At 51.4% G+C, this 27,933-nt stretch overlaps 1 protein-coding gene across 1 annotated transcript in view; it reads right to left on the minus strand.

Annotated features, from left to right (window-relative positions):
• LOC119962331 (receptor-type tyrosine-protein phosphatase-like N) overlaps positions 1 to 27,933 on the minus strand; it is a 296,288-nt gene that overhangs the window by 171,388 nt on the left and 96,967 nt on the right. The window contains exon 9 of the mRNA XM_038790310.1: positions 3,344 to 3,408. Coding sequence (XP_038646238.1) covers positions 3,344 to 3,408 — 65 coding nt within the window. The remainder of the gene's footprint in view (positions 1 to 3,343; positions 3,409 to 27,933) is intronic.

Here is a 27,933-nt window from a genome sequence, read left to right on the forward strand (position 1 = left end):
AGCAATTGTACTAACCACAATGCGACCGTGCCGTGTCTGAATCATTAAATGGTTTCAAGAGGGAGATGGATACATTCCTGATAAAGGATATGGGGAACAGGTGGGGAGGTGGATTTGAGACCAGGAAGAGATCAGCCACGATGTGAGTGAATGGCGGAGCAGGCTCGAAGGGCTGAATTGCTGACTCCTGCTCCTAATAACTATATTCCTAACGCTTTGGCCAAGACCTAATGTCCCCTTATGTGGGAATGTTCTCCTCACTGTCAAGGAGATTGAAGAGAGATCTGATAGGGGGTCAAGATTCTGACAGATTTAGCTAAAGTTCACAGTCCCAGATGACCACAGGCTGCTTTCCCCTTTGAGGGGGGGGGGGGGGGGGGAAGAGCTGGCTGGTGGTGGTTCGACCTGAGCTTCACCACACCCCAGGGCGAGATTGAGAAGGCGGGGCCTGCATTTCAACCGGTCCGGGGAATTGAACCCGCGCTGCTGGCCTCGCTCTGCATCATGGACCAGCCGTCCAGCCTACTGGGCAAAACAATTTCTCCTTATCTACTCTGTCCACACCCCTCACTATTTTGAACTCCTGCATCAAATCTCCTCCCTGCTTTCTTGGTTCCAAGGAAAAGAGTCTTAACTTCCGCAATCTATCCTCACAACAGAAGATTCTCATCCCCGGAACCAGTTCTCGTGAATCTTCTCTGCGCGCTCTCGAATTCATTCACATTCTTCCTATAAGGTGCTGCATGCGGAACCAGTGTTCTACAGAGGGCTGGCACGGACGCGATGGGCCGAATGGTGCCCTCCTGTGCCACAATGACTCGATGCATCTCAGTGTGATCATTTGTTTTACAACGCTCCTGCGATGCGCCTTGGTAAGTTACATTCGCATTAAAGGCGCCACATAAATGCAGGCTGTTGTTAAGTGCCTTGGTATGTCTCCCTCGGTGAAAGTCGTTGCAAGTTGTTGTTGCCGTAAAACACTTCACTGCTTTACATTGAGGAGTTCTCTGAGCAGCCTCGCACGTTAATTAGACCGTGTGGATAAGCAATGCTTCCACAAGAGCCAAATTATCCCCAGTGGAACAAAGAGGAAATGGGAAATGAATGGGAATATAATCAGGGCATTATTCTCCTGTTAGAAGGTCACTGGCTTTGAACTGTAACACCTCCCCAATTAGTAAACACAATGGAAGGAAGGGAGTTGGAGAGAGAAAGGCATGCTCAGCTTTACCAGAGCCTGAGACACAGACTTTTTTAAAAAATAAAATGGGCCGTTAATTAACTGCCCCATAAATGTGTCTCGTTTCATGACGAGTGCCTTTGATGCTCACAGACTCCAAACTGTTTCATCTACTGGAACCCGGAGGAGGGTTGTGTGTAAACGCGTCAGTACGGAGATGGTCACGGTGTCACCCACTCCAGACGCCCATAGGTGACACAGTTAGCGCAGGTAAAAGTCGCAGAGAGGCGTTGGGACAGTGAGTGGACGTAACTGCGGCAGCTGAGTTCAATGTGGGGGAGAGTGAGGGGAGAATTCTGCCCTTGGTGTCACATTTGATCCTGAGATCAGCTTTTAATGTTCACGGCCCCACTGAGACCACCTTGTTCCATCTTCAGAACTTAACTCGACAGAGCTCACCTGCTGCTAAACTCTCATCTGTACCGCCGGCGCCTCTAGACCACTCGGACACCAGAAAGATGAATCAGAATAGTTTCCAAACTGGAGCACTGTGTGCAGGTTGGGTCGACACACTATTGGGAGGATGTGAATGCACTGGAGAGGGTGCAGAGGAGATTCACCAGGATGTTGCCTGGGCTGGAGCGTTTCAGCTATTGAGAGGCTGGTTAGGTTGAGGTTTGCTTCCTTGGAGCAAAGAAGACTCAGGAGGGACCTGATAGAGGTGTCTAAAATTATGAGGGACATTGATAGGGTGGATAGGAAGAAACTTTTCCCCTTGGTAGAGGGGTCACTAACCAGAGGACACAGATTTAAGGTAAGAGGTGATTTGAGTAAAACATTTTTGCCCAGAGGGCGGTGGGAATCTGGAACTCGCTGCCTGATAGGGTGGGGGAGGCAGGAACATCTCATAACATCTGAGAAGAATTTTGATGAGAACTGGAATGGGAGGCACGGGTATCACAGTGGTTAGCACTGTGGCTTCACAGCGCCAGGGTCCCAGGTTCGATTCCCGGCTTGGGTCACTGCCTGTGCGGAGTCTGCACGTTCTCCCCGTGTCTGCGTGGGTTTCCTCCGGGTGCTCCGGTTTCCTCCCACAGTCCAAAGACGTGCTGTTAGGTGGATTGGACATTCTGAATTCTCCCTCTGTGTACCTGAACAGGTGCCGGAATGTGGCGACTAGGGGCTTGTCACAGTAACTTCATTGCAGTGTTAATGTAAGCCTATTTGTGACTATAAAGATTATTATATTATGAAATGCCACTGCATACACGACCAAGTGCTAGAAAATGGAATAAGAATAGATTTGTTTTTAAAATTTAGAGTACCCAATTCATTTTTTCCAATTTAGCGTGGCCAAACCACCTACCCTGCACATCTTTGGGTTGTGGGGACGAAACCCACGCAGACACGGGGATAATGTGCAAACTCCACACGGACAGTGACCCAGAGCCGGGATCGAACCTGAAACCTCAGCGCTGTGAGGCAGCAGTGCTAACCCACTGCGCCACCGTGCTGCCTGGGATTACGATAGGTACTTGATGGCCTGCATGGACACGATGGGGTGAAGGGCCTCTTTCTGTGCTGTAAAACTCTAGGACTAAATGAAAGAATCTAAGAATGGTGGACAAGGAGAGAGAGATTTAGGGGTTCAAGTACAGAAATTGCTAAACCTCGTGGAAGGGGTGTGGTAATACCACTGTATATATATGTGTGTGCCTCTATTAGGGGATGTACAATAGTACCGGTTATTACAGGTTTGTCGGTAAGCCCCTGCATAGTTTGTCGGTAAGCCCCTGCCGGCTAGCTCCGCCCACAGGAGCAGTATAAATTTCCATGAGGTCTCCTGAGCTGCCATTTTACAGCTCCACTTGACGTAATAACATCTCACGGTAATAAAGCCTCTTTTGTACCGTTTTGTATTTCTGTGTGCAATTGTTAGCGCAACAAGGGGCAAACATGATTACAAAAGGCTGACGGAACGTCGGTCTTTTATCGCAAAGGGAGCTTGAATCTCTCGGGGGGGGGGGGGGTCAAAGTGGTGGTACGTTTGGATGAAGCTCTGACGAACATCTGGGGCCCTGTCGGTATGTCGCACCCACCACTGTCTTTGCTGCGGTGTCACACTGAGTGAGCATGGGGGAACTGGTCGATAGAGCCACTTACCTCACCCACACCAGCCTGCACGATTTTCAAACCAGTCTCTGCTTCCAAGATCTTCTTGACGGCAACTGAAAGAGGGGAGAAAAGGAAAAGTATTTTGGTCGAGTGGCATGAGTTACTACACACCCAGCACCGCGCGCTACAAGGCTCCCAGTGACTCCAGGCTTTGCACACCCGCACTGTGACATGGCTAATCACACAACCTGTGGCCGGAGTCATTGAGGTAATGTCACTGGTCGCAAATCCTCCTGGGATGTGGGCCCAGACGGCAGCCGGTGGAATTTAAATTCAGTCAACAAATTTGGAATATGGTGACCATGACAACTATTATCGATTGTCTAAAAACCCCATCTGGTTCACTAATGCCCCTGAGGGAAGGGGAAATCTGCCGTCCTTACCCGGTCTGGCCTACACGTGACTCCAGGCCCGCAGCAACGTCGTGGCTAAATCTTAACTGCCCCTCTGAAGTGGCCGAGCGAGGCACTCGGAAGTATTCAAGAAGGTGGCCACTGCCAGCCTCTCATGGATGGACAGGTTAGGGATGAGCAATAAATGCCGGCCCAACCAGTGACACTCACATCCCCAGAAAGAATGGAGGAAAATGCAGTGCCCCGAATCATTCCATTTTCAAAGTCTCAACGTTATAGGCTCAGGACTCACTTTATCATTATCTAGCCGGACACTCCATTATAATAATAAGGGAGTTCCGTACTCAGGAACCCTGTCATCTGAATGAGAGGTTAAACCGCGGCCACGTCTGTCCACTCAGCTACATTAAGCAGCCCCATGGTGCCAAATAAAGAACAGGCTCTCTTCCCAGTGTCCAGGCCCAAATTCATCGCTCAACAAATCTATTTGAAGGGTCCAACGTATTGACAAAATCACCTGGACATCACCTGCGGATGTGAAAGTTGCTGAATCAAAGTTAGGAATAAGTCCAACCTTTCACTATTGGGCAGAAGTCACATCTAACCGTACAGTACCAGTTAGTACGTGAGAAAGCGAGTAGGGTGAGAAGACACACACACACGAGAGAGAGAGAAGATAGAAACAAAGGTTCGCATTTCTATAGCACCTTTCATGACCCCAGGTGATTCAAATGCTTTCACTATTCACTAATGAAACCCTTTCACAATTTGGATCTCTTCCCCGAGTTCACATATTTTGTGATTTAAAAACCGCACCTGGTAATGATCGACATCGCACGGCTGTCTGGTGGGTCTTTCGGACGTTTTTCCAACATTCTAACAGCGACTAAATTTCGAACAAGTATTTGTAATTGGCTGGAAAGGGTGGCACGTCGGCATTCCAGCTGCCACCCGGGCACCTTGGCACTGCTGTACTGGCACGGCCAGGGTGGCACTGCCAGGGTACCCTGCCCTTATGAGGTAAGGTGAGGGGGTGGCCGGAGGGTCGTCCCCTTGCTGATACGTTGGGGGTCCGGAGGCTGTAGTGGTGGGGTGGGGGGGGGGGGGGGGGGGGGGGGGGGGATGTTGTTGAGAGATCAGATCCGCATTGAAAATTAATGCCCCAATCTTTTCCTGTGGCATCGGCGGGGAGTTCCTCACTCAGGCCAAAAAGAGAGTCCCGTTTGATAGCGGGGTCGTTCTCGGTGCTGCAGGTGCCAAGAAACACCCCCCGCTAAACGTGCCCAAGACGGGATTCTGTTTCTTCCCCGTTAAATCGCGCCCATTCACTCCCTCCATCGCTGACAGAGGAGCAGCCGTGTGTACCATTTACAAGATGCACTGCAGGAACTCACCATCACTCCTCAGACCGCGACTTCCAAACCCAATACTGCTACCCTCTCGAAGGACAAGGGGCGGGATTCTCCCCTACCCGGCGGGGCGGGGGGGGGGGGGGGTCCCTATCCCGCCGGCTGTCGGGCCGCCCCAAAGGTGCGGAATCCTCCGCACCTTCAGGGGCTAGGCCCGCTCCGGAGTGGTTGGCGCCCCGCCGGCCTGCGGGATAGGGGCCTGGTTCCATGCCAACCGGCGTCGAAGTGCCTCTGCCGGCCGGCGCGAGTCGGCGCATGCGCAGGAGCGCCAGCGCATGCTGGTGTCATCCCCGCGCATGCACACAGGGATTCACTTCCGCATCGGCCATCGCAGAGGACCACAACGGCCGATGCGGAAGGAATAGAGTGCCCCCACGGCATTGGCCTGCCCACAGATCGGTGAGCCCTGACCGCGGGCCAGGCCACCATGGGGGCACGTCCCGAGGCAAGATCCCCCGCGACCCCCCCCCCCTCCCCCCTCCCGGAGCCCGCCCGCGCCATCAGGTCCCGCCGGTAAGGGACCTACTCTGATTTACGCCGGCGGGACCGGCTACAGGCGGGCGGGACTTTGGCCCATCGCGGGCCGGAGAATCCGGACAGCCCCGGGGCCCATTGAGTCGCGCCGGACCCCGCCATTCTCCGAGGCGGGCGGCGCGACTCACGCCGGGCCGGTTTTTGAGGGGAGCCGGAGAATTGGGAGGACGGCGGGGGCGGGATTCACGCTGACCCCCGGCGATTCCCCGCGGCGGCCCCGATGCCAAATGGCACAGGGCTACAGGAGCCGGCGTGGAGGAAAGGAGGCCGGGGGTCAGAGAGGCTGACCCACCGACCCGGCGGGGGGGTCGGAGAATCCCGCCCTAGGTCAGTGGATATATAGAAACTAAATGGCGTCCCAATCTCTTGCTGCACGGCGTTGCGGCGAGCAGAGTTCCTCAGTGAAGAGAAGGGGGCCGAGTATGTCCTCATCAGGGCGTTCCCCGCTGATCGCCCCGGATGGCGGTTTGATAGCGGGGTATTTCTTGGCAATCCGAATGCTGGGAAGTACCCGGTTAATCTTGCGTGCGATGGGACTCTGTCCCTATTGGGGGTAGATCACACCCAGGATCTCTAACTGAGGTTATGGTTTACTGGGCAGCAGCAATCCCAGATTTTCCATCTGGAACAACGTGCAGCCGGCATCTTAAATCACTGCAGTTGTCCCACCAGCGGGGCCTTCGTCAATCCCTCAAAATCCAGTGGGAGGGAAGCTGGTCAATCAGAAGCCAATCTGCCCAGCATGGGGGCACGAATCGTGCAAAGCCAGATTCACCGGCCAGGATACATCTCTGTCTCCAGGCTCCACAAACAACCGGACCAGACTCCACTGCGGCCGGCCACCCCAGGGGACCGCATTTAACAGTCCAATAATTCTCCAACCTCCAGCCCTGTCAGTATTGCAGGATCCTTGTGGGGTTATTTTATCATCCCCAGTTTACCCGAGGACATTATAGTCACATTCTCAATAACTCAATTGCCTCGATTACTGAGACAGGCCTAGGGTCCTTGTTAATTTACTTGAACAGCTGTGTGGGCTGAGAGGCGAGTTGACTGGAGTTTGGAGAGGATGCCAGTTGATGGTTTATTCTCATTCGCTGAAACATTCGCTCTGTTTCTCTCCTCTCATGCTACCCGGGTATTTCCAGCAGTTTGATTCCAGGATCCACAAAGTTTGGCTTTTGTGAGAGTTTATTCCAGGTGGATAGTTTGGAATGGATTAGGGGGTGGAACATTAACTCTGGACGTTTGCGCTGGGCGGTGGGCGTTTTCTCTGCCCCACATTAGTGAGCCCCTGGAATGGTGTTCCCAGCTGGTGAGGTGGGTGCGGACCCTCTGTCCCAGTGGTGGGGAGCTGGACGAGCCCCTCACAGGGGCAGAGGTCCGATCGGAAGAACGACACCTGTCTGCGCAATCGCCTGGACTGGACTTCGATCGGTGGGGTTGTGGGGGTGGGAAGGGGTGAGGGAGAGAGAGGAATTTCCCCCTTATTGGATGGTGGGGGAGGGTTGTCGCTCACTGCAGGGCAGGTAGTGTGGGGGGGGGGGGGGGGGGGAAAAAGACGTGTCTGGTCATCGTGAAATGTGATGACATGGAATGCCATGATAGATGATTGGACAATATTACTGTACTGAGGTTTGAGTTCCCTCCAATCAGCAGGGTGAATGTCTGAGCTCAACGTTACTATTTTTAATTCACTATTGTGTTTTTATTGTGGCTGAATATAACTGAGTGGCTTTCTCAGAGGGCATTTAAGAGTGACCTGTGGGTCTGGAGTGACATGTAGGCCAGGCAGGGTAAGGACGGCAGATTTCCTTCCCTCAAGTGAATGAACCAGATTGGTTTTTATGACAATTGATATAGTTTCATGGTCATCATTAGACTTTTAATTCCAGATTTTTATTGAGTTTAAATTCCATCACCTGCCGGATGGGATTTGAACCCGGGTCCCAGAGCATGAGGCTGGGTCTTTGGATTACTAATCCAGTGACAATACCACTATGCCACCACCTCCCCTTGTTACTGGTCACACGGAATGCATTAGGGAAGTTCAGCTCTGTGCCTGTAGGTTTGAATCAATAGCACACAACTACTCTCATTTAATTCCAACACAAATCTTAATGAGAAGGCCCAGATATAGGGCAGGAAATCAGATCAGGCCCATGGAGTGTGTGCTTCACTTGTCACGATAGTGCAGAGGGGGTTTAACTCTGTATCTAATCCCGTGCTGTCCCTGTCCTGGGAGTGATTGATGGGGACAGTGTAGAGGGAGCTTTACTCTGTATCTAACCCCGTGCTGTCCCTGTCCCGGGAGTGTTTGATGGGGACAGTGTAGCAGGAGCTTTACTCTGTATCTAACCCCGTGCTGTACCTGTCCTGGGAGTGTTTAATGGGGACAGTGTAGAGGGAGCTTTACTCTGTATCTAACCCTGTGCTGTACCTGTCCTGGGAGTGTTTGATGGAGACAGTGTAGAGGGAGCTTTACTCTGTATCTAGCCCCGTGCTGTACCTGTCCTGGGAATGTTTGATGGGGACAGTGTAGAGGGAGCTTTACGCTGTATCTAACCCCGTGCTGTACCTGTCCTGGGAGTGATTGATGGGGACAGTGTAGAGGGAGCTTTACTCTGTATCTAACCCCGTGCTGTACCTGTCCTGGGAGTGTTTAATGGGGACAGTGTAGAGGGAGCTTTACTCTGTATCTAACCCTGTGCTGTACCTGTCCTGGGAGTGTTTGATGGAGACAGTGTAGAGGGAGCTTTACTCTGTATCTAGCCCCGTGCTGTACCTGTCCTGGGAGTGTTTGATGGGGACAGTGTAGAGGGAGCTTTACGCTGTATCTAACCCCGTGCTGTACCTGTCCTGGGAGTGTTTGATGGGGACAGTGTAGAGTGAGCTTTACTCTGTATTTAACCCCGTGCTGTACCTGTCCTGGGAGTGTTTGATGGGGACAGTGTAGAGGGAGCTTTACTCTGTATCTAACCCCGTGCTGTACCTGTCCTGGGAGTGTTTGATGGGGGCAGTGTAGAGGGAGCTTTACTCTGTATCTAACCCCGTGCTGTACCTGTCCTGGGAGTGTTTGATGGGGACAGTGTAGAGGGAGCTTTACTCTGTATCTAACCCCGTGCTGTACCTGTCCTGGGAGTGTTTGATGGGGACAGTGTAGAGGGAGCTTTACGCTGTATCTAACCCAGTGCTCTGTCTAGTCCAGTAGCGCCTGCTGACGGTTATAACCCAGACGGGTCTCGTGGTGTAGGGATGGTTCACTACCCCACCGAGTTTGCAGAATACGACCTCCTCCAGATAAGGTGGCAGGGGACCCATAACATAATCCATGTGCCTTTGTATCAACAGAGTCGGCCAGTCAGGCACAGACAAGAAACGATCCAGTAAGAAACTACTGGAGCTCTATCGATAACCTGTTAAATAAATAATTTTTTGTTTTTCTCTACAAATCGGTGTGGACTCCTTCCGCCCCTCTTACAAAACTGACATTTGTGCCTTCCTGATTCAAACATCCTTCAGATTAAAGAGAAAATTAAAACACCCTCCCCCTTTCTTTCCTGCTGTCTTGTCGCTATAGAACAGAATATTTAATCTTTCTAAACTACACAAACACTGTGGGCAGCTTTCTCCGCTGTAGCCACCTGGGGTGGCCACGTCCCGATTTCAAAATGGACACTCGCAAAGAGTGCAGGGAAAAATGGACAGCACTAGAGAAAACAAGCAGTTGCAAGGTTTCCTGTGGATTGGAACCTGCAGAACTCAGATAGAACTGAAACTACAAGCCATTCGCATAGTAATGAGCTATCTCCGGGGACAAAAGGGGAGTACCAGGACAGACTCCCCGGCGCCAGTGGAAGCTAAAACAAAGGCAGGCCAACGGTTACCTAGGGATCGCCCAACAATCGGGGAACGACCCCGTTATTGGAGAAAATCAATACGAACGATTGGGACATGGTCCAATTAATTAGGACCAAGTCCGGGGTCCGCCCAGAAGGGTGCGAAATCCCTGGGGGCTATAAAACAGAGTCCCCAAGGTCAGTTCGCTCTCTTGGAAGATCTCTTACTCTTACTCCTCTCCATCTTCACCTTGGCCTTTGGCTCTCAGCGACGAGAGGCCGCCAAGCACCAGCCCAGTAAGTCTAAGGTCAACGCTCGCTACGAGATAGACGCTCCTAGCTACTATTCTATACCAGTTCGAAGCCAGCAGTATCAGAACCGGACAACGGCCATTGTTCCTCTGACTGAGTGGGCCACTCGAAGCTAAGTATAGGCCTTTAGTAGTAGTTGTAGTTTAGTGAGTAGAGTTTATGCATGAGTAATAATTGACTGTGTGTGTAAATAAATGTGCATTGATTTCAAACTTACTAACTGGTGTATTGAGTCATTGATCAGTATTCGGTTTTGAAACTTGTGGTGGTATCAGAAAGATACCTGGCGACTCTTGAGCAAAGGTAATTAAAACAGAGCAAATTAAGGGAAAGCATAACGAGCAACACCGTTCCTGACGGTGATTTCGTAATCGGCGATCAGGCGGAGAATCCCTTTTTACGATGAAATCGGGGACGGTGCCTGTTTTTGGATGCTCCGCCCCCTCCAAAATTGGCACCACCGTGTTGCACGTCTCACGCGTTGGGACGGCCTCAGGACGTTACCTGAAGACGCTCCCCCGATGCTCCGCCCCCGATGGGCTGCGTTCCTGACCGGGCGGGGGACGCGTGGTCCCAGCTGTGCGGGAACCCGCCGTGGCGGCTGGGGGGGCTGTGACCAGCGCCGCCAACAGTAGGGTGGGAGCTGTGCTGCTGGCTGGGGACGGCTTCGGCGAGGGCTGGGGGGACTGGCCCGGGGGGTGACGAGGGGTGTGTCCAGCGGGGCACCAGCAGTCCACGCACGGCCGACGCCATGTCGTACAGCGCGACCGCTGCAGGTCGTCGCCGTGCACATGCGCGGCCACGGGCCCGGCAATTCTCCAGGCATTTATATCAGGAAGGCCGCGCCTTTAACGCGACGCGGCTGCTGGCTCCTCGCCGGTCAGAGGATCGGTGCTGGGGCTGCGTCGGTTTTCCCCACGTAAAGTGCCACGGATCCTCTGTACATAGCCTGGAAATGAGAGAATCCAGCCCTGTCTTTGTCAAGGCAGTTTTAATGGCTTTGCTCTGGGTGTCATAAGCTGCTTTCTAACCGATATGAAAATAAGTGAACCAATCCAGTCTGGTCTCACAGCGAGTTCTAATCATCGCCTCCCTCTTTCGCATCAATTTCCCAATTCCCACTTTCGGGGGTGACTAGTCCGTGCCCACATAGCGGCAGAAAGTGGGACCAGGGCACCAATGGTTAAATCTGCCACTGGGCATCACGACGGGCAGCAACGCGATGGAGTAAAGAGTATAAGAAATAGGAGCAGGTGGAGGCCATTCGGCCCCTCGATCCTGTTCCCCTATTTCAACAAGATCACAGCTGATCTCATTGTGGTCTTAACTCCGCTTTCCTGCCTGCCCCCATAACCCTCGACTCCCTACTCCGTCACAAATCGGTCTAACTTGGCCTTGAGTATATCCCACTGCACTCTGCAGAAGAGAACCCCCTGCACTATGACCCGGGTGAAGATTCCTCCTCATTTCAGTCTTAAATGGCAGATCCCTTATTTTGATACTGTGGCCCATGGTTTTAGATTTCCCCCTCAAGGGGAAACATCCTCCCAGGATTCACCCTGTCACCCTCTTCAGCATCTGATAGGTCTGAATAAGATCATCTCCCATTCTTCAAAACTCCAGTGAGTGCAGACACCAACTGCTCAACCATTCCTGGGTGGGCAGCATGGTAGCATGGTGGTTAGCATAAATGCTTCACAGCTCCAGGGTCCCAGGTTCGATTCCCGGCTGGGACACTGTCTGTGCGGAGTCTGCACGTCCTCCCCCTGTGTGCGTGGGTTTCCTCCGGGTGCTCTGGTTTCCTCCCACAGTCCAAAGATGTGCGGGTTAGGTGGATTGGCCATGATAAATTGCTCGTAGTGTCCTAAAAAAAAGTAATGTTAAGGGGGGGGGGTTGTTGGGTTACGGGTATAGGGGGGATACGTGGGTTTGAGTAGGGTGATCATTGTTCGGCACAACATCGAGGGCCGAAGGGCCTGTTCTGTGCTGTACTGTTCTATGTTCTATAAAACAACCCCTTCATGCCAGAATCAGTCCAATGGAACGTCTGTGAACTGCCCCCAAAGTAAGTACGTCCTTACTGAAGTCAGGTGACCAAATTGTTGGCTTTACACCACCAGAGAGAAACAACACAAATCTGATGAATGATCAGCGTCTCCGCCCTGGTGTTTAGATGTAGATGCTGTTCCTGTCACCTATCTGCCAATTCTGTAATATCAGACATTCAATGAAGAGAAAACACAACAGGTTCTCTTTGTTGAAGGAATGAAAGGTTCAAGGGAGTTCTGACCTAACTGTGCAGAATGACACTGGACCTAAATGGATTACTTTATAGATTGGCCTTGTATTTCCTCGAGTGTAGATCGTTAGGGGACGATCTTCTTTATTGTTCCATAAGATGTGAACGTCGTTGGCTGGACCAGCATTTGCTGCCCATCACTAATTGCCCCTCGAACTGAGTGTCTCGCTTGGCCATTTCAGAGGCAGTTAAGCATCAACCACTTTGCTGTGGTTCTGGAGTCACACGTAGGCCAGACTTTGATATGATTTGATTTATTGTCACGTGTACCCAGTGAAAGGTGTTGCTCTGCGTACAGTCCAGGCATATCATTCCATACATGAAAAAACATAGGACATATGATAAATACACAATGTAAAAACATAGACACAGACATCGGGTGAAGAATACGGAGTATTGTACTACTCAGTAGAGAAGATGTGTGAAGAGATCAGTTCAGTCCATAAGAGGGTCATTCAGGAATCTTGCAACAGTGGGGAAGAAGCTGTTTTTGAACCTGTTAGTGCGTGTTCTCAGACTTTTGTATCTCCCGCCCAATGGAAGAGGTTGGAAGAGTGAGTAAGCCGGGTGGGAGGGGTCTTTGATTATGCTGCCCGCTTTCCCCAGGCAGTGGGAGGTGTAGATGGAGTCAATGGATGGGAGGCGGGTTTGTGTGATGGACTGGGCTGTGCTCACAACTCTCTGTACTTTCTTACGGTCTTGGGACGAGCAGTTGCCATACCAGGCTGTGATGCAGCCAGGTAGAACGCTTTCTATGGTGCATCTGTAAAAACTGATGAGTCAATGTGGACATGTCAAATTTCCTTAGTTTCCTGAGGAAGTAGAGGCGACGTGGGTGGACCAGGACAGATTTCGGTGATGTGCACACCTACGAATTTGAAGTTGTTAACCATCTCCACCTCGGCACCATTGATGCTGACAGGAGTGTGTACAGTACTATGCTTCCTGAAGTCAATGACCAGCTCCTTAGTTTTGCTGACAGTGATGGAGAGATTGTTGTTGTTGCACCACCTATCTCCCTCCTGTAACCTGACTCATTGTTGTTTGAGATCTGACCCACTACGGTCGTGTCATCAGCAAATGTGTAGATGGAGTTGGAGCCAAATGTTGCCACATAGTCATGTGTGTATATGGTGTATAGTAGATGGCTAAGTACACAGCCTTGTGGGACCCCAGTATTGAGGACTATCGTGGAGGTGGTGTTGTTGTTTACCCTTACTGATTGTGGTCTATGGGTCAGAAAGTCGAGGATCCAGTTGCAGAGGGAGGAGCCAAGTCCCAGGTGTTATATTACTCTTTGGTAATATATCGTTACTCTTTGCTTCGTAATTCAGAACGGTCGGATGGTGTGATTCTGAAGAAACCGCCAATCTTTAACTTAAAGCAAAACTGATTTATTGAGTAACGATTGATTAATATTGAGTTTGAACACTGCTCTGAACTATAACTAGTGATCAAGTAATCTATATTAAAGCAATAATTTAAACTACACGTGCTAACTATGCTGTGATCTACCTCTCTAACACTCTGCTGTCTAGTCACTCCTGGTTGGAAGAGACCCAAGATCCTTTGAGTTTTCATATTTATAGTGGGATCTAGTGTTGCCCTCGAGTGGTTGCATTACACTGAGATGTCACCATTAACCCTTTACTTGTCTGTATATATGTATACATATCACTACACTAAGTTTTGGAGTTTTGATATGAGCTTGATTGGGATTATGGTGTTGAAGGCGGAGCTGTAGTCAATGGATAGGAGTCTGATGTCGGAGTCCTTGTTGTCGAGATGGTCCAGGGATGAGTGTAGGGCCAGGGAGATGGCGTCTGCTGATGACCGATTGTGGCGGTATGCAAATTGCAGTGGATTAAGGAATTCTGGGAGTACGGAGTTGATAATCAGGTAAGGACGGCAGATTTCCAACATCAGTTTTTTTACAACAATCGCTGATAATTTCATGGTCACCGTTACTAAGGCTAGCTTTGTATCCCAGATTTATTAATTGCATTTAAATTCCACCAACTTGCGCGGTGGGATTTGAACCCACGTCCCCAGAGCGTTAGCCTGGGTCTCTCGGTTACTGGCGCAGTGACACTACCACCGCACCATCATCTCCCTCACCGAAGTGTATAAGATGACTAAAGGAGTTGAAAGGGTAAAGAGAGAGGGAATGATTTCCCTCCTTGGGGAGAATCCAGAAAAAAGAGGCAGAACCTTAAAATGTGAGGCAGGGGATTCAGGGATGAGGACAGGGAGCACCCCTTCACCGGGAGTGGGAGCACCCCTTCACCGGGAGTGGGAGCACCCCTTCACCGGGAGTGGGAGCACCCCTTCACCGGGAGTAGGAGCACCCCTTCACCGGGAGTGGGAGCACCCCTTCACCGGGAGTGGGAGCACCCCTTCACCGGGAGTGGGAGCACCCCTTCACCGGGAGTGGGAGCACCCCTTCACCGGGAGTGGGAGCACCCCTTCACCGGGAGTGGGAGCACCCCTTCACCGGGAGTGGGAGCACCCCTTCACCGGGAGTAGGAGCACCCCTTCACCGGGAGTGGGAGCACCCCTTCACCGGGAGTGGGAGCACCCCTTCACCGGGAGTGGGAGCACCCCTTCACCGGGAGTGGGAGCACCCCTTCACAGGGAGTGGGAGCACCCCTTCACAGGGAGTGGGAGCACCCCTTCACAGGGAGTGGGAGCACCCCTTCACCGGGAGTGGGAGCACCCCTTCACTGGGAGTGGGAGCACCCCCCATCCATATTTCCCAGGGCAAACCGGTGATTATTACAGATTGGGGACCAGACCGGTGTTCCCTCTGCTCCCACATGTCTCCTCCATTGTCCCCAGACTCTCAGGGCCGCCACCACCACGGGGCTGGTGGAGTACCGTGCCGGCGGGAACGGAAGAGGCGCAGTTACCAACGCCCCCAAACTGGTGCCCTTGCATGAAGCCGCCTCCATACGCTCCCATGCCGACCCCTCCCCCACCACCCACTTCCTGATCATGGCTATATTCGCCGCCCAGTAATACTTACTAAAATTTGGCAGCGCCAGCCCACCCTCTCCCAACTCTGCTCAAGCATTACCTTCCTTACCCGCGGGATCTTGCCCGCCCAAACATAGCCAGAGATCACTTTGTTGACCCATTTAAAAAGGATCGCGGGATAAAGATGGGGAGACACTGAAATACAAACAGGAATCTCGGGAGGACCGTCACCTTCACTGTCTGCACCCTCCCAGCCAGAGACAACGGGAGCGCGTCCCGTCTCTGAAAATCGTCCTTCATTTGGTCTACGAGCCGGGCCAGATTTAATTTATGCAGCCGGTCCCATTCCCGCGCCACTTGAATGCCTAGGTACCTAAAGCTTCCCCCTACTAATCTTAAAGGGAGATCCCCCAATCGCCTCTCCCGTCCCTCGCCTGGACCGCAAACATCTCACTTTTCCACATATTTAGCATATACCCCGAAAACTGGCCAAATTCCCCTAGAATCCTCATCATTTCTTCCATCCCCTCTCATGGGTCCGATAGCCACAGAAGCAGGTCGTCTGCATGGAGCAAGACTCTGTGCTCCACCCCCACACCCCCCCCAGACCAGCCCCTTGAGGCTCTCAGAGCAATTGCCAATGGCTCTATAGCTAGCGTGAACAACAGTGGGGAGAGGGGGCATCCCTGCCTCGTCCCCTGGTGCAGTCTAAAATAGTCCAATGTTGTCCTATTCGTCCGTACACTTGCCACAGGAGCCTGATACAGCAACCTGACCCCGTCAATAAAGCCCCGACCAAATCCGAACCGTCCCAGTACCTCCCACAGATAATCCCATTCTACCCAATCAAAAGCCTTTTCTGCATCCATTGCAATCACTACCTCCACCTCCCTACCTTCCGGGGACATCATGGTCACTTTAACAACCTTCTTACAATGGCCACCAACTGCCTACCCTTAACAAACCCTGTCTGGTCCTCCCCAATAACGTCCGGAACACAATCCTCAATTCTGGAGGACAAAATGTTGGCCAGCAGTTTGGCGTCCACATTCAACAGGGATATCGGCCTATAGGACCCACACAGCTCCGGGTTCTTGTCCCGCTTCAGAATCAGCAGAATCGTGGCCTGTGACATTGTCATGGGCAGCACCCCTCTTTCCCTTGCCTGATTGAACATCCTCATCAACACCGACCCCAATATCCCAGAGAACGTTTTATAAAACTCCACTGGGTACCCATCCGGCCCCGGGGCTTTACCTGCCTGCATGGCTTTCAGACCCTCCTCTATCTCTTCCAACCTGATCGGGGCCCCCAGCTCTTCCACCAGCTCCCTGTCCACCTTTGTGAAATTCAGCCCCCCCAAGAAGTGCCTCATGCCCTCCGGCTCCGTCGGGGGTTCCGACCTATACAGCCTACTGTAGAAATCCCTAAACGCCTTATTCACCCCTGCTGAATCTCCAACCAGGTTCCCGTCTCCGTCATTTACTTTCCCTATCTCCCTGGCTGCCTCCATCTTTCTACGCTGCTGTGCAAGCATTCTGCTGGCCTTCTCTCCATGCTCCTAGATCGCCCCCCTCGCCTTTCTCAGCTGTTCCACCGCCCTCCCTGTGGTTAACAAGTCAAACTCCGCCTGTAGCCTCCGCCGTTCCCTTAAAAGCCCTGCCTCTGGGGTCTCCACATGCCTCCTATCGATCTGTAGTCTCTCCTTAACCAGTCGGTCCATCTCTTCCCTGTCCACCTTCTGCCTGTGCGCCCGTATCGAGATCAACTCCCCTCTGACCACCACCTTCCCTCTGACCACCACCTTCAGTGCTTCCCAGACCATCGCTGCTGAAATTTCCCCCGTGTATTTGACCTGGCTGGTTTGAGGGGCTGGTTTAGCTCACTCAGCTAAATCGCTGGCTTTTAAAGCAGACCAAGCAGGCCAGCAGCACGGATCGATTCCCGTACCAGCCTCCCCGGACAGGCGCCGGAATGTGGCGACTAGGGGCTTTTCACAGTAACTTTATTGAAGCCTACTCGTGACAATAAGCGATTTTCATTTCATTTCATTTTTTCATGACCTGGGTAGAATCTACCTCCTTGCTAAAGACAAACTATTCACTTCCCACCTCAGGCATGCTCGCTGCCTCTGGATGCAAACCCCTGTTTTGCCCCGAATCTGTCCCACTCCTTCTCTGGCCACCATTTTATTATTTATATCCCTGAAGAAGATTTCGGGATTCCCGTTTACATTAGCTGTCATACTTCCTCTTCGCTCCTCCTCGTTGCTTTTTCACCTTCTCTCCGGACGTTCTGAATCCAGCTTGGCCTCAATTGTATTTTCCACCTGATACCTGTCTTTATTTGGATTTTGGTTATTGTCACGTGTACCGAGGTACAGTGAAAAGTATTTTTCTGCGAGCAGCTCAACAGATCATTAAGTACACATTGTCCCAAAATTATCAGGGGCATAGACAGAGTGGATAGTTGGAGACTTTTTCCCAGGGTAGAGGGGTCAATTACTAGGGGGCATAGGTTTAAGGTGCTGTTGGTCGTTCTGGGTGAGCGTTCCGGGAGTACACTTTCTGCACGTGTGAATGGATGGAGAACTCCTTCACCCTCGGCTGCCCAAATCTCCATGGATCCACCCCCATCTGCTCCATGAACCCTTTTATTTCCTTAGCCATTGCTGGCACCCTGCCGTTTGATCTTGACCGGTCCAAGCCAGGGTCAATAACTGTGTTGAAGTCCCCTCCCATGACCAACCTGTGCGAGTCCAGGTCCGGTATCTTCCCCAGCATCCTCTTTATAAACTCCACATCATCCCAATTTGGCGCATACACATTTACTAATACCACCTGCACCCCCTCCAATTTCCCACTGACCATAATGTACCGACTTCCCACATCCAAAACTATTCTACCCACCTCAAACACCACCCGCTTATTGATCAGGATCGCGACCCCTCTAATCTTTGAGTCTAGTCCCGAGTGAAAGACCTGACTGACCCAGCCTTCCCTAATCTAATCTAGTCAGTTACTCTAAGGTGAGTCTCCTGCAACATCACCACATCCACCTTCAGTGCCCTAAGATGCACGAACACACGTGCCCTCTTGACCAGCTCATTGAACCCTCAAACATTCCAGGTGATCAGCCTAGTTGGGGGGCTCATTCCCCCCCCCCCCCCCCCCCACTTCGCCGATTAGCCATCCCATTTTTTGGGACCGCCTCCAGCCCATGCTCCGCACCTCCACTGGCCCGCCCCCAGGCAGCCTCCGCCCCCAGGCAGCCTCCGCCCCCAACCTCCGCTCCGTTCCTTGGCCCAAGTCCCTCCCCCGTCAGCAGAACATTCTCTCTTCCCCCCCCCCCCCCCAAAGTAAAATCACTCTGTAACCCAACCCCTTTGATAAACCGGGATGAGCGGGGGAGGGAGGGTGGGAAGAGAACAATAGGTGGGAGACTATCCGGCACCAGGGATGGGGGCCACCCAGCTAGCTTGGCGGCGGACAGTCTCCCACCTACTGTTCTCTTCCCACCCTCCCTCCCCCGCTCATAAAAACAGACTCCAACATCAAACAATCCCCTAACAATTGCCCTACAGAAAAACACCAAAATCTAAACGAGCACACCTCCATCCCCCAACAGTGCAAATGAAAACCTTAACTCACTCAGCTCTGCCACTGGTCCCAAATCAATACAGAAGGCATTACAAACAGCTTCCACAAAACGAAAAACGATAATATATTTTTTTAAAAGAACAGAGAAACAAAAAGAAAAAAAAACATATACATTGCAGCAAAGTTCAAAAGTTCTCAGTCCAGCACCAGTCCTTTCCTTTTCGCGAAGTCCAGCGCATCCTTAGGCGACTCAAAATAAAAGTGCTGTTCCTTGTACGTGACCCAGAGACAGGCCGGATAGAACAGTCCAAACTTCACCTTTTTCTTAAAAAGGATCGACCTGATCTGGTTGAAGCCTGCGACTCTCCTGGCCACCTCCACAGTCGGGTCTTGGTACTTACAGCTCCGTGTCTGCTTGGCCCACTGTAGAATGCGTTCCTTATCCAAGTACCTGTGGAATCTCACCACCATTGCCCTGGGGGGGGTTCTCCCATTCGCGGCTTCCTCGCGAGCGCTCTGTGAGCCCTGTCCAGCTCCAAGGGTCGGGAGAATGCCCCATCCCCCAGCAGCTTCTCAAACATATCTGCGATGTATGCCCCAGTGTCCGCTCCTTCGGACCCCTCCGGGAGCCCAATGATTCTCAGGTTCTGCCGGCGGGACCTATTCTCTAGGTCCTCCACCTTCTCCAGGAGCTTCTTCTGCTGGTATCACAGCATCCCCACCTACAACTCCACCGCAGTTTGATGTTCCTCCTGCTCAGCCAACGTCTTCTCCACCTTCTGGATCGCCCGATCTTGGGCGTTCAATCTGAGCTCCAGCCGCTTAATTGATTCTTTTAAATCGGGTCCAAGCAGTCCCGTTTCTGCTTAGCAAAGCCTCCCTGACTAACATGCACCAGCTGCTCCGTTGACCGCTGGGTCGACAAACCAGAGGCCCAGCCCTCCGCCATGCTGTCTCCCGCTGAAGCTTCAGCCCAAGCCTTCTCTGTCTTTCTGTTTCTGCCTTTACGAGCACTTCTTGTCCCTCTCTCCATGCTCCGATGTAGGAATTCAGTACACAATTGCCTCTGTCTTCAGTTTTACAGTTTTCAAGTCGGGTAGAAAATCGAGGGAAAAGGTCCAAAAGTCCAAGCCAAGCGGGAGCCGCCAAATGTGCGACTTACTCCTTCATAGCTGCCACCGTACGTCCTTGAATATGTTTATTAAGGGTTATGCCATCAAGATGGGTAGATGGAGTTGAGATGCAACCATGATTTGATTGAATGGTGCTACAGGCTCGAGGGGCTGAATGGCCTCCTCCTTTTGTAGTGAGAGCTGGCATCTGTTTGAGAGCTGCAAAGTTCATTGTTTCCATGAGTAGGTTACTGAAGCTACACAGAGGTGCAAAAGCCAACTGGAGGCATATTGCCAAAAGAGATAGCGTTGAGCAATGCAGGTGAGATAGCAGGCACCGACACGGACACAAAAACAAACAGGGCTTTTCTCCCCCTCTTGGAAATGGAATAGGTATAGGATCTCTTACATTTTGGCCATGAAGGGAATCAACGGAGATAAGGATAGAGCAAGAAAGTAGAGTTAATGCGAAAGGTCAGCCAAGCTCTTATTGAATGGCAGAGCAGGTTCGAGGGGCCAAATGGCCAAATCCAGTCCTTATTGCTGATGTCCTGAATGACCTATACTTGTGGTTGGCCACCAAAGAAACGGGAACTCAAGGAAAACAGCTTGTCACGTGAGAGTACCTTTATGAAATGGAGCAGCTCATATTACTGAAGTGATGTCAGAGGGTGGGGGTAGTTGAGCTGAGCTCACTTCTGCTTTTGGGAGTTTTAGTTTCAGTTTTGAGGAAAAGAGCTTGGGGTGTGTCTGTGTTTGCAGTGAGCTGGATCTGCTGTGATCTCTGCCAGGAAAGAATATCTCTGAATCATTTGGGTGATTTAAACTCATAATAGTAATGTCTTTAACCTGATGTGTTTCTGTTTAAAGGTGTTAAGTCTTTTGGATGTTTGAAGGAACATTTTGAGGGATTATTTAGTGTTGTATTATTTTCGGGGTTATCTTTGAAGTAAGGGGTGTTAAGGGATCCAATGTTTATTTAAGAAGGTTAAGTTGAATTCATGGAATAAACATTGTTTTGTGTTTAAAAACCCACGTGTCCATAATTGTAATACCACAGCTGGAGACCAAGCCGTGTGCTTCAAAAGCAACAATACATTAAAGGGAGAGGTTGGTTGAACTCCATGATACATTTTGGGGATCTGAAAACGCCGCTCCCATAACAAGCTGAATAAATATCCAGTTAAGAATGGTGGATTTAAAAAAAGTGTCGTTGGACAATCAACACACTGGAGGATTCAATTCTGTTGGTGTGGCATGAGGGTAAAGGAGGACAGAATTGGGATATTGGTGGCCAAGTTAGAATGAGGTTCGGATGCTTGCACATTCAGGAGTTTAGGATGAATTTGGGACCTTTCCTAGCCAGTACCAGAGAAAGGTGGCTTCCTCTGAAGATCCTTTAGCCTCGGGGGGAGATGGTGCCACAGTGGTAATGTCACGAAATGAATGATCCAGATGCCAAGGCTAAAACAAAATCTGGAATATAAAGCTAGACTCAGCAATGGCGACCATGAAACTATCATCGATTGTCGTTGAAACCCATCTGGTTATCAATAAGGAATCACATTTTTAAAAATTCATTTTTACGAGATATGTGCTTCGCTAGGCTTACATTTATTGCCCATCCCTAATTGCACTTGGGAAGGTGGTGGTGAGCTGCCTTCTTGAACCGCTGAAGACTGTGTGTGGTGCTCAGTTATCTGGTTCACTAAAGCATCTTTAGGGAAGGAAATCTGCCGCCCTTACCCGGTCTGGCCTACATGTGAATCCGGACCCACAGCGACGTGGGTGACTCTGAATTGCCCCCTCTGAAATGGCCGAGCGAGACACTCAGTTCAAGGGCAATTAGGGATGGGCAACAAATGCTGGCCCAGCCCAGCGACGGCCACACCCCACGAACAAATAAATCAATAAAAATCCTTCCAGCACATCAACAACTTGCATTTATGTAGCACCTGTCACACAGCAAAACTTCCACGGTGCTTCAGAGGAACTTTGTCAAAAGATAAAGATAAAAGCTAAAGGGGCTGGTTTAGCACACTGGGCTAAATCGCTGGCTTTGAAAGCAGACCAAGGCAGGCCAGCAGCACGGTTCAATTCCCGTACCAGCCTCCCCGGAATGTGGCGAAGCGGTGCTTTCCACAGTAACTTCTTGAAGCCTACTCGTGACAATAAGCAATTTTCATTTCATTTTTCATTTCAGATATTACAGCAATCGACCAAAGGCTTTGACAAAAAGGTTTCAAGAAGTGCCTGAAAAGGAGGAGGGGTTGGCAGAGGGGCAGAGAGTTTGTTGAATCCCTGGCGACAGCACAGGAGGCCGTTCAGCCCATTCTCTCCATGCTGGCTCTCTGCAAGAGCAGCTCAGCTGGACCCACTTCCCTACCCTCAACCCACAGCCCTACAGGCCATGAAAGCCTCGATTGAGCCTAACAGCACGGTGGGTATACCTACACCACATGGCCCGCAGCGGTTCAAGAAGGCAAGCAGCTCACCACCACCTTCTCAAGGGCAATTAGGGGTGGACAACAAATGCTGGCCTAGCCAGTGATTCCCATACCTCGTAAATGAAAAACAAACCTGCCTCCACAACACTCTCCAGCAGATCGTTCTAGAGCTTAATCCTCGCTGCCCTAGAAATGTTGGTTCCTCATGTCACCTCTGACTCATTTAATAATGATAATCTTTTATTGTAACAAGTAGGCTCCAATGAAATTACTGTGAAAAGCCCCGAGTCGCCACATTCCGGCGCCTGTTCAGGTAAGCTGGTACGGGAATTGAACCCGCGCTGCTGGCCTTGTTATGTATCACAAACCAGCTGTCTAGCCCACTGAGCTAAACAGCTTTGTGCCCTCTAGTTCATGACCAATGGGAACAGTTTCTCTCTATCTACCCAGTCCAGACAACCTCATGTTTTTGGACACTTTGATCAAATCTCCTCTTGAACTTCTCTTCTCCGAGGAGTCCCAGCTTTCATAGAATTTACAGTGCAGAAGGAGGCCATTTGGCCCATCGAGTCTGCACCGGCTCTTGGAAAGAGCACCCTACCCAAGGTCAACAACTCCACCCTATCCCCATGACCCAGTAACCCCACCCAACACTAAGGGCAATTTTGAACACTAAGGGCAATTTATCACGGCCAATCCACCTAACCTGAACATCTTTGGACTGTGGGAGGAAACCGGAGCACCCTGAGGAAACCCACGCACATATGGGGAGGATGTGCAGACTCCGCACAGACAGTGACCCAAGCGGAATCGAACCTGGGACCCTGGAGCTGTGAAGAAAGTTTGCTATCCACTATGCTACCGTGCTGCCCAAACCTATTCACTACTTGAGGAGGCAATTCCAGAGTTTAGGGCCTTACTGGTTGAAGGCAGGGCTGCTAATGGTGGACTGATTAAAATTGGGGATACACAAGATGCTACAATGAGAGTGGCAGAGAGACCTCGGAGGGTTGTATGTCTTAACACTCTTCCTGGAAAGGTTCCCAGCTGTCAATTATCCCATGTTGGAGGAAGTGCTTCCAGGTTGATATACCCTCATCCATCACTCCCCAGTCCTTAGCTCAACAAATGTTCTGCTTTTGGTCAATATTCACTGTGCCATTAAACCCATCTGTACCTCCTTGATCTCAACCACCGATGCACAGTAACAGCCGTGTGTACCATCTACAAGATGCACTGCTGTAACTCACCACGACTCCTTAGGCAGCACCTTCCAAACCCCCGACCACTACCATCTAGAGAAGGACAAGAGCAGCAGATACCTGGAAACCCCTCCACCTGGAGGTTCCCCTCCAAGTCACTCACCACCCTGACTCGGAAATATATCAGCCGTTCCTTCACTGTCGCTGGGGCAACATCCTCGAATTCCCTCCCTAACAACACTGTGGATGTACCTACACCACATGAAATGAAATGAAAATGAAATGAAAATCGCTTATTGTCACGAGTCGGCTTCAATGAAGTTACTGTGAAAAGCCCCTAGTCGCCACATTCCGGCGCCTGTCCGGGGAGGCTGGTACGGGAATCAAACCGTGCTGCTGGCCTGCTTGGTCTGCTTTAAAAGCCAGCGATTTAGCTCAGTGAGCTAAACCAGCCCCTTTTTGCAGACATGGACTGCAGGGGTTCAAGAAGGCAGCTCACCACCACCTTCTCAAGGGCAATCAGGGATGGGCATTAAATGTAAGCCTAGCGAAGCACATATCTCGTAAAAATGAATTTAAAAAAATGTGATTCCCTATTGAATCACTGTGGGGTTTAAACTGGGCAGTGCATCGTTCCAATTAAGGCAGTTGTCAAGCGATCACTTTTAAAGGTTAAGAGGGTGAATTAAGAACTCTTTCTTCTTAAAGCAATGGCAGCACTGCACTGATGGAACCATCAATACAGCGAACACGTGTAGTTGGATCTGAACAGAGGCTTTAATACACTCACAACAGAGCCAGCCTATTCGTCGTTGAACTTCGGTGAACTGGCAGGCTGGCTCTAAGGCACTGATCTTTATACATCGGCCCCAGGGGGAGGAGTCCTGGGCGGAACCAAGGGAGGAGCCCAGTACAACTCTCGTGTACTCCCAGAGCGACTCCCCCTGGTGGTCGGATAGTGCAACTGCACTTACAATGGGTAGGTAACGAACATATATACATGGAGTGATATTGGCAACTATATATAGTGTGAATCACATTCACCACATGCACACTGTCTGTTCCTCTATCATAAAGAGCAGTCACTCTGTTTTTCCATGAACATGTTCTGACAGAATGCGTTCCACATTCCTGCCAGGCTACCTGCTGACTCCTGAATTAGATTAGCCGCTGGCAAATTAACAATCTTGTTCTGAATTTTGATGAGACTTTTAAAAAATACTTCTGTCTCTTTCCGTCTGCTGTAGTCACCACTGTTTGTATATAAGACGGATAGGAGAAGTAATACGGTAAGGCTCCTGTGCTACAGGTGCGGGGATAGATCCCTGCCTGCTGGCTCCGCCCAGTAGGCGGAGTATAAATGTGTGGGCTCACCGAACTGTAGCCATTTCGGCAGAAGCTGCGGGAGGCTCCACATCTCTGCGTAATAAAGCCTTGGTGACGCTCTATTCTCATCTCGTCGTAATTGATAGTGCATCAATTTATTAAGCAGAGATTTTACAGCGATGGACGTCTGCATCAAGCCAGATTGCCTGCAGCTGCACCCTCAAGCAGACAACGCCACGCTGGCCTTCGACCACTGGCTAGCTTGTTTCGGGGCCTACATCGGTGCAGCGACAGAACAACCCTCAGAAGCACAGAAACTCCAGATCCTGTACACACGGTTGAGCTCCGATATCTTTCCCCTTATCCGGGACGTGCCCAACTACACTGAGGCAATTGCCAGGCCGTTCCGGCCGTTGAACATACTGAACTCCGAATCAGGGATGCTTTTGTTACGGGCATAGGGTCGGTATACATCCACCAGCGCCACCTCACGGCGACCAAGAAACTCGCGACCTCACTAACGGTAGCCTCCCGTAATGTACAAGCGATGCCCCCAACCACACGGCCCCCCCATCATGGACACCGTGGACCCCACCAGCGATCGCCCCCAGCCAACCCCAACCGCGCGGCAGCCAGCCAACCCCGAGGGGGCCCAAGTGATATTTCTGTGGGCAGACAAAGCACCCCCTGGCAGCGCTGCCAGGCGCCAAGCGCAATCTGCAAGGCCTCCGGAAGAAGGGACATTTCGCTGCCGTGTGCAAGGCCCGGTTGATTCCCGCTGTATCCAGGCCCATTGTTCCTGCACCCTCACGTGCGGCCTGTGGGCGCCGCCATCTTTAACTCTGCCCGCCTTGTGCGCCCTGTAGGCGCCGCCATCTTTGGCGCCATTTTGGACGGCGCATCAGGACCTCTCATCAGGCCACTCATCGCCTGCCACCGCCGCCGACCAGCCCAGGGCCCACCAACACCAGCCGCAGCTCGCCTCCATCACGCTCGACCAGTCCCGGCCGCACAACCTCGCAACCGCGACGACGGTGAAAGTCGACGGCCACAAGACACCTTGCCTTCTCGACTCCGGGAGCACGGAGAGCTTCATCCACCCCGATACGTTAAGGCGCTGCTCCCTTGCGGTACACCCCATTACCCAATTAATCTCCCTGGCCTCCGGATCCCACTCCGTGGAGATCCGGGGGTACTGCACCATCCAGGGCGTAGAGTTCAGTGGCTTCAGGCTCCATGTCCTCCCCACCCTCTGCGCTGCCTTGCTACTCGGCCTGGACTTCCAGTGCAACCTCCAAAGTCTAACTCGTAAATTCGGCGAACCCCTACCACCCCTCACTATATGCGGCCTCACGACCCTTAAGGTCAACCCACCTTCCCTGTTTGCAAACCTCACCACGGATTGCAAACCCATCGCCACCAGGAGCAGACGGTACAGTGCCCAAGACAGGACCTACATCAGGTCAGAATTCCAGCGGCTACTGCGGGAAGGCATCATCGAGGCCAGCAACAGCCCCTAAGTGGAAGTTGTAAAGACTGGGGAGAAAAACAGGATGGTCATTGACTACAGCCAGACCATCAATCGGTACACACAGCTCGACACGTACCCCCTCCCACGCATATCTGATATGGTCAATCAGTTGCACAGTATCGGGTCTTCTCGACAGTGGACCTGAAATCTGCCTACCACCAGCTCCACATCCTCAAGGCGGACCGCCCGTACACCGCATTTGAGACGGACGGCCGCCTTTACCACTTCCTTAGGGTTCCCTTCGGCGTCACTAATGGGGTCTCGGTCTTCCAACGGGAGATGGATCGAACGGTTGACCAGTACGGACTGCGGGCCACCTTCCCGTACCTGGATAACGTCACCATCTGCGGCCACGAACAGCAGGACCACGACGCTAACCTTTTCAAAATTTCACCACATCGCCAAACTCCTGAACCTTACGTATAACAAGGAGAAGTGCGTGTTCAGCACCAACCGCTTAGCCATCCTTGGCTATGTGGTGCAAAACAGAGTTCTAGGGCCCGACCCCGACCTCATGCGCCCCCTCATGGAACCAGATAGGCTCCGCGTCTCCCGGGATTCTCCAAAGTCCCGTGAGATAGATAGAGAAATACAGCACAGAACAGGCCCTTCGGCCCACGATGTTGCGCCGAACTTTTGTCCTAGGTTAATCATAGAATTTTGGACAATTTTTCATGGCCAATTCACCCAACCTGCACATCTTTGGACTGTGGGAGGAAACCGGAGCACCCGGAGGAAACCCACGCAGACACGGGGAGGATGTGCAGACTCCACACAGACAGTGACCCAAGTCGAAATCGAACTTGGGACCCTGGAGCTGTGAAGCAATTGTGCTATCCACAATGCTACCCTTAAGAAGTTAACCTACACTCCATTATTCTACCCTAATCCAAGTACCTATCCAATAGCCGCTTGAAGGTCCCTAACTTTTCCGACTCAACTACTACCACAGGCAGTGCATTCCATGCCCCCACTACTCTCTGGGTAAAGAACCTACCTCTGACATCCCCTCTATATCTTCCACCATTTATCTTAAATTTATGTCCCCTTGTAATGGTGTGTTCCACCCGGGGAAAAAGTCTCTGACTGTCTACTCTATCTATTCCCCTGATCATCTTATAAACCTCTATCAAGTCGCCCCTCATCCTTCTCCGTTCTAATGAGAAAAGGCCTAGCACCCTCAACCTTTCCTCGTATGACCTACTCTCCATTCCAGGCAACATCCTGGTAAATCTCCTTTGCACCTTTTCCAAAGCTTCTACATCCTTCCTAAAATGAGGCGACCAGAACTGCACACAGTACTCCAAATGTGGCCTGACCAAGGTTTTGTACAGCTGCATCATCACCTCACGGCTCTTAAATTCAATCCCTCTGCTAATAAACGCTAGCACACCCTAGGCCTTCTTCACAGCTCTATCCACTTGAGTGGCAACTTTCAAAGAACTATGAACATAGACCCCAAGATCTCTCTGCTCCTCCACATTGCCAAGAACCCTACCATTAACCCTGTATTCCGCATTCAGATTTGTCCTTCCAAAATGGACAACCTCACACTTGTCAGGGTTAAACTCCATCTGCCACTTCTCAGCCCAGCTCTGCATTCTATCTATGTCACTTTGAAGCCGACAACAGCCCTCCT

The sequence above is a fragment of the Scyliorhinus canicula genome, chromosome 2 (genome assembly GCF_902713615.1).
Source record: "Scyliorhinus canicula chromosome 2, sScyCan1.1, whole genome shotgun sequence".
NCBI lineage: Eukaryota > Metazoa > Chordata > Chondrichthyes > Carcharhiniformes > Scyliorhinidae > Scyliorhinus > Scyliorhinus canicula.